The sequence below is a fragment of the Netta rufina genome (genome assembly GCF_964035555.1).
Source record: "Netta rufina genome assembly, chromosome: 1".
Taxonomy (NCBI): domain Eukaryota; kingdom Metazoa; phylum Chordata; class Aves; order Anseriformes; family Anatidae; genus Netta; species Netta rufina.
In genome coordinates this window covers 96,018,146-96,030,299 of record NC_140123.1, presented here as the reverse complement: position 1 = coordinate 96,030,299, position 12,154 = coordinate 96,018,146, and the positions used below count along the sequence as shown (strand labels likewise).

The 12,154-nt window shown below is 45.3% G+C and overlaps 1 protein-coding gene across 4 annotated transcripts in view; it reads right to left on the bottom strand.

Moving 5' to 3' along the window:
* Window positions 1–12,154, bottom strand: part of RUNX1 (RUNX family transcription factor 1) — a 158,099-nt gene that overhangs the window by 28,309 nt on the left and 117,636 nt on the right. For 3 of the 4 annotated variants that reach the window (XM_084306456.1, XM_084306455.1, XM_084306457.1), the window contains one exon: window positions 4,931–5,122. The exons of the other annotated variant lie outside the window; for it this stretch is intronic. In XM_084306456.1, coding sequence (XP_084162582.1) covers window positions 4,931–5,122 — 192 coding nt within the window. The remainder of the gene's footprint in view (window positions 1–4,930; window positions 5,123–12,154) is intronic. 4 annotated transcript variants of the gene reach the window in all.

Genomic DNA, 12,154 nt, shown 5'->3' with positions numbered 1-12,154 from the left:
AAGCTGAAGGTTATTTAGTTATATTACACACCTATGGCGTATATCTTTGACACACTGATATTTACAATCCACTTTTTCTATTACGTAGAGTACATTCTGTATGTACTACAGCCTTGTGAATGTTCTCTAAGATATAGGTACCCAGGGTGTTAGTTTCAGAGCAAAACGAGAAGCAGAGTTCTGTTGGGCTGAACGAGAGAGGAGTTGCTTTGAGTAAGCTAATCTGGTTCACACAGCAGCGTGCGCATCTCTTCGTACGCGGGCTGCTTTATGACACAACAAGTAAATAGCAGGGTGAGTCTGCTACTGATGACACCGTACCCTTTAAAAAGAAAAACTGCTGAGGTTATTCATGGCAATATTAAAGTATTATCTGCTGAGACATATATGCGAATCAAAGAAATGTATTGTACCGTCAGTAGAAAGATATTTCTCTCTACAAAAATCTCCTTTTTGACAGAGCCAGCTGGAAATATTCCAGCTAAACAGATCGGCTTAGCAAAATATTTTGTGAAAACACCACTCATTCGGCAAACCTCCTGCGACCTCCCGGTGGCTGTGGCAATCAAGTTCTGAGCCCACAGCACCTCTCCTTCTCACGGTGTCCCTCCTGCCTTGACCCTACATGCTCCCAGCACGTTGGCTGCTCGCTCCCGGTGCATGTGGGGCTGGGGAGGCGAGCTCTGCACATCCAGGAAAAAGCACCGGAGCATTGCATCCCTGGCCACGCGGCTTGGCAATGACGTGAGGGCTGCCAGTGGCCACCCAACGCTACCCTGCTGGTCGAGGAAGGTGGGAGAGCTGCTGATAGGCAACATGCTGAGTTGCGGCAGCACCTGCTTGACGTGCTGTATTTTGGGATGGAGAGGTCAGGTGGTGAATCAAGTGGGAACATGATGATACGTGTGCCGAGGGAATGACAGGGAGAGGCAGACGCGGCCTGAGAGAACGTGAAAATGTAGGTGGCAACGCATGAGGGGAAGGGCTGTGAGTCTGGGATCCTGTTTATCTGTCCTGGCAGGGAGCAGTGCGCACACCAGCTAGGATTCTCCAAAGCTCCCAAAAACTGCGTTTTGCAGCAATGAAAGACAGAGGCACAGCCACAGCCCTGTGCCTGCTGCCAGCCTCTGGGAAGGGCTGCCCTGCATGCGCTTCTGGCTCTATTAACCTATGGCTGGCTAAGCCGATTCAAAAGTGGAAATATGAAAAGTTGGGGCAGGATGCAGTTATGGCAAGAACAAAGCCATCTTAATTCCCCACGCTTAAACACTGCCCTTGACTCCACTGCTGCGTTTCCCTGGTTCATGGGAACCCTGATAAACTCTGGCTGGTTTTGGTGGAGAGAGATTACGATAGCAAGGACCTTGAAATGTCTCCTCAACAAAGCACACTGCACCTGGAGGAAGACAAAAGGCTGGCTTGTAACAGAATAATCTCTCTGTCTTTATGTTTCTTGCTAATTCAAAGAGCTGATCTCGCCATGATCTCTGTTACTTTGCTGTTGGTGCTAGTTCTCTGCTTTGGTTGAAGATCTGTCAGCAATTTTATTACAGACTCTTGTTTCCAGGGATTTAAGACTTGGTCATAAAAGCATGGTCCCAGCTGAAACTTAGCATATAAGATTACAAAATTAAAAAAAAAAAAAAAAAAAAAAAAAGTGAGCAAGCAAGCTCAAATATTTTTAAGGCTATAAAAGCGTAAACAGAAACAGTAGCATGCAGCTTAAAGTGATTACAATGATTGTTTGTTTTCCCCAGACAGGAAAAATTACTTTATTTTATTAATTTTTCTAACCTATGGGTAATTAATAAATCATTAGTTGGAAGCATTCTTGGGCTAATTTGAAAAAAAAAAAAAAGGGATTGAAATTGAAATAATTTAATTGTACACATTTTTGGATGATATTCCTGATGCCCTAACTTACTTATGTTATTTGTTAGCTCAATGTTATTGCCTCAAAAAGAATACCTTCTCAGGCTGATGACTTACACCTTTAAATATTTCTATTGACCCTTAATAAATCATACTATAAAGGAGCCGTATAAAATCATATTTTTAAAACTCTTGAATTATGGATCTACCTACGCTGGTTAACACTAACCACTATAAAACCAGTAATTATGTATTTACTGTCTGGTTTAGACTGGTATTAGAAGAAACTCAACCGTAATATATACAGAGAGAGATTTACATTTATGGCACATATAAATTTCAATGCTCGTCGAGGGTTTTACCTAAACTTTCATAAATAACAACCCAGCACAGCTCACATAGCTCTATTTTCTTTTCCTCTCTGCAAAGGAAGGGGTAAGTTAAGGATGAAGTGTTAGCTGGCGCTTGAGCTCTAACTGAATTTCCTTACTCTGCGAGCACAGGTCAAATACTTTGACACGATACGCTTGGTACTTGCACAAAGTAATCTTTCAAGTTAAAACATGTGTGATGTGGTGGAAGCCTTCTCTCCCCTTCGGTTCCCCTTTTGTCTGTGAATTGGTTATGGTTAGATCTTTTAAATGAACAGGTGTACTTGCTCGCTTTTTGTGATACGAAAGAAGCATAAAACTCGATTATAGCAATTTATGGTCTCTTAACTTGCTTGGACTTGTATCCATGACACAAGCAGCTTTATGCTCAAATTCAAGACCTGGTAAAATAGGAAGTTAAAATTAACCTCAATCCTTTTATAGATGAAAACCTCAACAAATAAACAGTGGTTTAGTGGCATGGCAACCTGCCCCTTTAAACCCAAGAACTAGTCTGAGATGTCTATTTTGAGTTAGTTTTGTTTTTTTTAAAAAAAAGATAATTGGACTTGGATGAGCAGAGGAGTAGCCTGTGATTCATACCAGTGTGAGTTAAAGCACAGCGCAATGCTGCTGCTGAGAAGTTAGCAATGTATGGGCTTTTTGTGTCTTACGCCCATATAAAAAGCCCCCCTACTCTCTTCAGTGAGAGTTTAATAAATGTGTTTCAGGACGTGAAGAAGTACATGCCGGTACAGCAACAGGGTGGAAAGGGTCAGAAGCATTTCATTTTGGGGGCCTGCCTTCTGAAACATGATGCTGTTGAGTAAAAATAAAAGGCATGAAAACACCCGTACTCCCTAGAGATCTCCCATGAGACCAGCCCAAAAGCCAGCCCTACTTTGAACACTGAACAAAACGCGATGGTGCTGTAGCTCCTTGCCACTGCAGCCCTTTTGCCTTGCTGCAACAGTGGGACAAAGACGAGCCCTACAAGCCAAAAGGTGCCTGCGGCAGAGGGAGTCAACATCAAAGAGGCTTCGGGTTTAAGGTTATTTCACTGGTAGAGGCTGCAGCCTCAGCAAGTTGCTCAGGAGGGTCTTAGGATAATGTGCAAACTGGGGAGGCAGAAGCAAAGGGGAACTCAGGGGAAGCTTTGAGGAGGGTATCGATGAGGAAACACCAGCAATTCAACTGGTACCACCTCCCAAGCTACATTCACAGGTGAAACACATTAAAACCGTGTTTGTGAAGAGCAAAGCAGAGCAATATACTAAATATATTACTGAAGAGAGCAGCTGAGCCCCCAGACGGGCGTGAAGCTGTCCCAGTGAGGGACCTCCATGTGGAACAAGGGAAGGGGGATACACGGGGCTGAACCCGATACTCTGCTAAGCATATAGTGTTCCCGAGAAGCTGAGGAATGCACGTCTGCGACCGATACCTCCACCCACAGAGCTGCAGGCTGCCGAGCAGCCACAACAGCATGGGCATTTGCTTTTGCAGGAGCTGAGCTGCACAGAGGGGAATCCCAACGTGGTCTGCTCTGCAGATCAGAAAACCAAGGGAGGCTGGTGAGGTGCAGGATGAGACCCAGGAAAGGACACTGTATGGTCCTTCAACCTTTCTGTTTGCTTATTTGCTTTTTCCCTGCCTCTTTTTAGAATATAATATGTGGCAATGTGTTGGTTTATTTCCCGTGCTTCTCAAAACTGCCTGGTTCTGCATTCAGTGAAGTCAACAGAAGGTTTACAGTAGATGTCACTGGGCCAAAGACCTCCCTGGTCCTGGGAATAAAAAGATGCAGCAAGCATTGCATTCTGCAAGTGATAACCTTTTCTGTATGCAACAAAGAGTAACCCTGGCTTTAAAAAATAAATGTTGAAAAAAGAACTTATTGCAGGAATTGATGGTAACCTTCTTCCCCCAGAGCACCAGCAGAGAACTTCAACTACGAGAAGAGCAGAAGGAAACTTCACTGGGAACAGCTCTCACTGCAAGTACCATATTGCACCCTGACTTCAGAGGCATCTCACTACAAACCTGCACCTTGATATGCATTGCGTGAAGTGTGTTATCAGCTATCATTACGTAGCGACCTGATTCTCTGCTTACGAAGTTCCAGCAGATTTTAGTAGCAGATTTGATCTTACTAGTGATAGACTCAACTCCAGCAGTGGCAGATAAGGTTTCAAACTGAATTGCTTGGTTTCACTGGCATCATCAAAGCCTGCATCTCAGAGGAAATCGGACTCCAGAGTCACTGTTTGGCAGGTTTTTGTTCAAATACAACCCAACGGATAACCACCAGCCCCAGAAATATGTTCAAACCATCCTGCCCACATTTAGATCTTGTCTCTAAGAGGTCCTCTGCAGGGGACAAAGCACTTTGTAAAATTCTCTTTGCAACTGTCTCTCTGGCAAAGGTCAAAGCAAGGCATTGACATAATTCTCTCTCATTCAAGCACACAATTAATTGATAACTACCCATCAGGAAATAAACCTACACATATGAAAAGGCCTATGATAATGCACCTTTGCAAGAAAACAGACTTGCAAGGCCTCCATGGATCTCAGGACAGCCAAAAAGAGAGGCAGGGGCAAGGGGGGAATGCCTCCGAGCCCCATAGCTCTCAGCAAGGCCAGGCAGGCGCTGGGCGAGCAGGGGGAGGATTTTGGGTACTTACCCTGAATCTGACTCTGAGGCTGAGGGTTAAAAGCAGTGGTGTGGTTCAAGGAGGCTCGTGGGTTGGGTGTGGGGGCTGGGTGGTGTGGGCTGACCCTCATGGCCGTACGACGCAACTGCTCCAGTTCACTCAGGCGCTCTGAAAAGGACAAGCTCCCGGGCTTTGTCTGCTCATCTAGTTTCTGACGATGTCCTATTGTGGGAGGGGGGGGAAAAAGATCAGAAAATCTCACTGATACATGAGGTCTGTTGACTTTTTTTTTTTTTTTAAAAAAAAAAAAGAAAACCCTCATCCACTGGCAAAGTACCTATCCAGCTAGCAGCTATCTGCAATTAAACTGAACCCAGCTCTCTGCAAAATCAGGAGACACAAACAAGTCATGCATTCAAACCATATCACGGGGCAGCCCAAGATGGCCTACTCTGAAAAAACAGGTTCACTGAAAAGTGTAGTGCACCTTCCTATTGCACCTCATAATGGGAGAGGAAGCATTTTTGGAAGGAGTAAGATCTGTTGGGATGAATAAAAGGAAGAAAATTGTGGTGGCCGCTGTGCTAAACCTGCATTGGAGTAACTCATCAGAAATTCAATCTCAGACTGTTGTGAAGTGCCATAATTAGACAAGTACTAGGGGGCTATAAAATAGTAAACCCAAACAAATCCCATTTTTGGATCCTTTAGCAATGGTTTTATAGACAGAAATAGGCAAGAAACACCAGAAGCTGGCAGAATTGCAGCTGGCGGGTCATGAAGTCTCCCTTAGTGGAGTTTCCAAAACATGTGGTCCCACCAGACATCCAACTCTAGGAAAGCTGGTGCTGACATTACAGTGCAGGCCAATGCACAGAGGAGTTAGCTTTGGCCATGTGCAAGCTATGGGGGCCTGCATGCCCCAGGGCAGCCCTTGGAGGATGGGGGAACAGGGAAGGAGCTGGAAGGCAGCGCACCATCGGGGCACAGACAGGTTCAGCTGGAAGGGCAGACACCTTGTCTTCTCATGAGCAGGACTGGTTTCAGGATAAACTTTAGCTAGCAGCAAAGGGCAATATGCAAGGAATAAGGTAATGCATTTCTAACTGCTGCCTGTGAGTGCTCTCTGCTCTGGGATCCTATGTGTAGCCTTGTCACAAAATGCCATGTTGCTCAATAACCTCAAAGACTGAGTATAGAACATACACTAAGGATGTCTCATCTCTCCGTTTCCCCCAGTCCCAATTCCGCACTTTGCATTTGTCTCCAGAAATCAGCTGCCTTGCGAATCTTTGTCCCTTCTACTTTTTTCCTACAAGAAAGGGCACTGTTACCCTCACTTGAGCACATCTCTACTGTCTAGCCCAGAGGCCAAATTTAGTTCTACTTAAAGATGGCATTATCCATGGTTTCTGCCAAATACCACAGTTTTCTGCCTGTCCGCTCCTGATTTTCATTGTCTTTTCACAAAAAGTTGCCTTTGACATCTCTCCACCCTCCGCGCCAGGAGGTGGCCAATGCTGCGCCTGTGGCAAGTCCTCTGTGAGCTCGTGGCTGCAGCAGTGAAACAGACTGGCACAAAACTCCCCAGAATAATCCACATGTCCTCAGAGTATTTAATGTTTAAACATTTATATACACCCAGCTTCCAATTCTGCATATCGGTGAATAAGCAACAAGCGATCTCTGAAAAGGTCTGTATGTCCCTTACTCTACAGTGTGCTCTTTCATGCCACCCTAACAGCTTAATCAAGACACAGGACCATTTTATACACTAAGGGGAAAATGTACATTTAAAAGCAGTTCCCAGTAGCTGCATTTCTAAAATTAAATTTTATAACTTGTATTATGGTTCCAAATCGCAGTGGCTCGGCATTTCTTCCTGTTGCCAGGCCCTTTGGCACAGCTTGAACTGTCTCAGATTCCACACTGTGCTATAAATTATCCCAAGAGGGGAAAAAAAAATTAAAATATAAAAAGACATATTATATAGCAGCGGTTTCATCGTTAAAGAGACCCATTAGGGCTTCCAGAAAAAAAAAAAAAAAAAAAAAAAAAAAAAAAAAAAAAAAAGGAAGGCGAGGGGGAAAGATGAAAAAGACTTTTATCTGACATTCTGGTGGGTCAAGAGCAAACGCTTCGTTTGTCAGCTGTGCAAAGCTGGACACTGCCCCAAGCCTCAGGCTCCTGACACCAGCCTTGAACGCGAACACGCGGAGTCATACAAGATGTGTAAAATACCTCATACATTTGGATTAGTTTAAGCTTCAGCGGGCTGAACCAAGGGCTTGCGGAGCCAAGACTCAGATCTTTCCAAATCCATACCCCCAGTGTAATTTTTTCCTCATTTCGAATTCACGTCAGCCATTTTCTGCTTCCAAGCCAGCAGTTTGACCTCCCTATACCCTGCTTTCTCCTCTGCCGGCCAGGCGCTGCCCTCACGGCACCCTGTGCTGCGGCGGCCCGGCCTGGCCCCAAGCTATCCCACGACCCTGGGGTAAGCAGTTCCTGCGCTAAGGGCTGTGCTCAGGCCAGCGAGGCAACAATTAACGTTCCCCTCTGAAGCTCGTCCAGGCACTACATTTGTTCCTGAATTAACAAATGAGCCAAAGACGCAGCATCCTCCCAAGGCCTCCACAGGGCACACTGCTCCCAGGCCTACCACCACATGTCTCTACATCACCTGTCCACCAAGCAAAGCGCCTGCCCTAGATTCTGTCAGTTTTGGGCATTGTCAGAGGATTCCTCCCTCAGCTTGTAGCTCCGAAAGTCACTTTCCACTCCCCATCACCAATCAGAAGACCTATCCAACCTTATCTCCCCTGCCGGCTGCTGCAGGTAGCAGCACTGAACCTGTTTTTGTGGTAGGAAATTGAAGAACTCTGTCAGAAAAATATAACAAATACAAATGGTTTTCCCAAGCCACTATAAACGCACAGGCAGAACATTGCTAGGGTGACTTGTATTTTTGCATTTATTAGCTTTACTTTGAAGTTATCCTCTAAACATTTTGCTTAAAGAGCAGGCAAGTTGTCCTCGGTTCACCCCTGTAAAGCACAGGACTATTATTATCCCCATTTTACAGGTGGAAAACTGCATCATGGAGAAATGAGGTGACCTGCCTGTGGTCAGACAGTGAACCTGCGGCAGACGCCTGCCTCCCAGCACAGCACTGTGCCCGCACCACCAGTCTTCACAGAACCACAGACTCATGAAGATTGGAAAAGATCTTTAAGATCAACAAGTCCAACCATCACTTAACTCTACCAAGTCCACCACTAAACCATGTCTCTAAGCACCACATCCAGACATCTCTTAAATACTTCCTGGGGTGGGGATTCCACCACTTCCCTGGGCAGCCCGTTCCAATGCTTGACCACCCTCCTCCAGAAGAAATCCTTACCAATATCCAATCTACATGTAAACCTCTCCAGGTGCAACTTGGTGCCATTTCCTCACGTCCTAACACTTGTCACCTGTGAAAGGAGACCAATATCCCCTTTGCTGCAACCATTTTTCAGGTAGTTGTAGACAGTGATGAGGTCTCCCCTCAGTCTCCTTCTTTCCAGACTAAACAACCCCAATTCCCTCAGTTGCCCCTCGTAAGTCCTGTTTTCTAGTCCCTTCACCAGCTTTGTTGCTACTCTCTGCACTCACTTGATCACCTCAATGTCCTTCCTGTAGTGAGGGCCCCAAAACTGAACTCGAGGTACGGCCTCATTGGTGCTGCATACAATGGGATGATCACTTCCCTGGTCCTGGCCTTGTTGGCCACCTGGGCACACTGCTGGCTCATGTTCAGCTGGCACATGTTCATGACCAGCACCCCCAGATCTTTTCCTGCTAGGCAATTTCCGAGCCCCTTTCCCATCTCTGAAGAGTAGTGTGAGGAACATTGAGTAAGAGTGGCAGACAGGAAAGCCATGCACCTCAATGCCAATACTCCAAGCACCAGGCAGGGTGAGGGGGAAGAGTTGCCACAAGAGGGGTGGCATCTTTGCCTCCTGCGCTTGTACTCCCTCTTCCCTGGGGTTGCAGAGTTGGAGGTTTTCCATAGAATAAATATGGTAATAAACCCTTTGGCTAAACCAAAGGGGTTGGGAGTTTCTGGACTTTTTTCCTTATCCCTTTCAAATACTGAGGTCAGGCAGACTTTTTTACACAGAATATTAAACGAGGAGTGTAGAGAAAACATTAGCTTTTCTGATACTTTTACAGCAACATGACATGAAAGTGTTTTCCCTCTTAATGGGAGGGAAACGCAGTTTTATAGACTTCAAGAGGCTGTGGAGCACTCAGCTTGGACGGCGGCCACCAGCTCGGAGCCCTGGATGCGGAAGCTACCAGAACGACGTGTCTTGGCAGCCCCCATCCTGTGCGCATCCAGGAAAGGTGTGAGGCCCTCGGTGCTCCCATTCTGCCCGACGAAGCTACCGAAATTCCTGTGTACGCTCAGTAGGAGACTGCTGTAGTGAATTGATGCACTTTTTTTCTTTTCTTTCCAGTTTTGATGAGACATGCACACTCTTCTGTCACTTGCTCCCATTCATGCACAAACCTCACAGTTTGGAGGAACCCAAGGGTACAGACCTGGGGCCGGAGACACACCCAGGCAGAGAAGCCTCAAGTTTTCATGTATATAATGCGCAGGTTTCCTGCCCCAAATTAGCAGATTGTACTTGTGTGTATGGATAGCACAAGGGGAGCTTATTTAAGCAGAGTCCTTTGTCCCCAAAGTGAGCAGAATGCCTCCCTCTCTCTCCTCTGCATCCCTTTTTCCGAGGACAGAAACAGTGGATTTCACAAGCTGTGCAACCCAAAAAGTGGTTTATCCAAGGGGAAAACGTCGTATCCGTTCAGCCTTTGCCAAAATGGGGAGCGACTGACCAGACCCAATGCTTTGGTTTAAAGAAATCTTGCCACTTTGGAACCATTTTGGAACTTGATCCAAGCATCTCCAGTTTTCAGGGCTGTTTGTGTGCAGGGCTTTGGTTTGGCTCCAGCTCTGGCTGGGTAGTAAATAAGCCATGTTTCACTGTGTCTAGCTAATGAAGTGGTAAACATTGTTTAGTACCACAGCGTTAAAATAAATCCAATTATTTTGTACGTAGTGAGGAAGGAGAAGAAAATCTGCTCTTTCACATTATTGTAGGAAGGGAGCACATGCTTTTTAGTACAAAAAATAATATAATCTTTCAAACAAAACTGAATTAAAGTATAGGACTTCTATATTACTACAAAACTGAGTACTGCAAATGCTTGAAAATCATCCATCTTGCTTGTTAAAAAAAACCACACATTTTTTTGTTAACAATGGAAATAGTGCCATAATATTTTTCTATGCCCCAAATGTCCCAGTGAAAATTATTTAGTCTTTTTCCCTTATTTGCTATCTCTACAGGAGCAGCAACTAATATAACACCATTTACTGTGTTTTAAAGCAGACCTGACTTGATCCTGCAGAGGTGTATGCACTAACCAGTTATATGGCAGCCCATGGGGTTCTAGAAAGTGATGCTTGAAAGTGAAACCAGCCTAAAAAGTGGTTTCCTCCCTAGCCTCCATGGTTTGGAAGGGACTTATACCACATTTGGGCATTACAGAGATCATTGCAGGACAGCACTGGAACACACCAACCTCTTGTACAGTGTTAAAAATGCAGTGTAAAATGTTCCTAAAAAAGGAACTAGACACACTGTAGGATGTTTTCCTTCTCCTCAGTTAAAAATATTGCTGCAGTGAGGAGAAATAATGGTGATGGCAGTCAGACCTTCGAATAGATTAATCAGCAATTATATTTTTTGGCTGTTTTTCTAAGTACTGTGCAAGGAAAGCCTTATTTCCAGACAGTAGGAAGAGCATGGCAGACAGGATATTATGCTAAACATTTCTGTGTTGTGTCTGTAATTACCGCCAGAATCAGTGTTGGTCATCGGACCCAACCTAACCTTAGGCTCGAGGTACTGGGAAACACATGAATGAGACTGGACATGATGCACATGCACCATTCCCCGGCACAACGCACAGCCTGACATCCAGATGCCCTTCAAAAGCTGAACACCAAATAACGCCAGCGCTGTGTAATGCCAAATACAGACGGACTGACACCAGGAAATGTTTCCAGCTGCGCTTCTTCTATCAGCTCCCTGGCAAACGTCGGGATTTCCGTGCCTTTATGGAAAATCTGTTTGTTGCTCTGAGTAACTGCAGACATACTAGACGTTTCAGGTGTGATCCTTTGCTCAGCATTTAATTTTTCCACTTGATAATCCAATTTGGCTGTATGTTAAACAAGTGTCCAGTGCTGCCAAGAAGGCACACCAGGATTCACGCGGCACCTTTGCTGCTCTCCAGTAGCTCCCCCGGTGCAGACCCTTGCCTGTGGGAAATGCAAGGCAGCTGACGGCAGCTCCGTTCGGGTTCCTCACCCCACACTCGCTGCACAGTAGTGACACACACGCTGGCAGCTCCTGCTGAGCAGCTGGGGTACATTTTTTCCTACATTTTTTAACAGTAGTTAAATACTCCCAGTGATATTGTTTTTCTTATGGCTTCTTTTTAAAAACAACATTTAAAAAACACCCGACTCACAAATGGATACTATGGATAGAGCAAGCTACAAATTTCTAACAAGAAGGAGTCCTTCCCCTGGATGGGAGAGTCAGAATCAAGTCCATCTTGCCTGATCTGCAATAGAAAACGAACTTCAGTTTCCTATTTTCCATATGAGAGCCCTAACTATAGGATGGGAGCACATCTCCCCCCATTTCTATCCATATTTCATTCTCCAGCTGCAGCGAGAGAGCCCACATTTTGAGAACAGGAGTGGTGGGCTGAAGAGAGCACCCCTCAAAAAAAAAAAAAAGGCAAAACCTGGTCCTCCCTCCAGCCAGGCACTCTGAGTGCACGACTACGGGCAAGACTATGGACTGCTCCTGGCTGGACCTCTCTGCTCCTGACAAACACTTGAAAAGTCTCTCACTCATCCTGAGTTACAACAGCCAGTAAAAGCAGTCTTGGAAATTGCTGCAAGACAGGAAAGATGCTTTCTCCCCTCCAGCTCTGCTGGTACAGCTCGTGCTGTACTAACAAGTAGCAATACACAAACATGCTTCTTCTTAAATCTGAACAACAACAACAAAAAACAACAAAACCCCACAATTACTTTTCTTGCCATGTATCCACCCTGCCATGATGATCCTGACATATAGGTGCCCTCGATTTTTGTTGTCAAAATGCAATTATTCTGTGGGT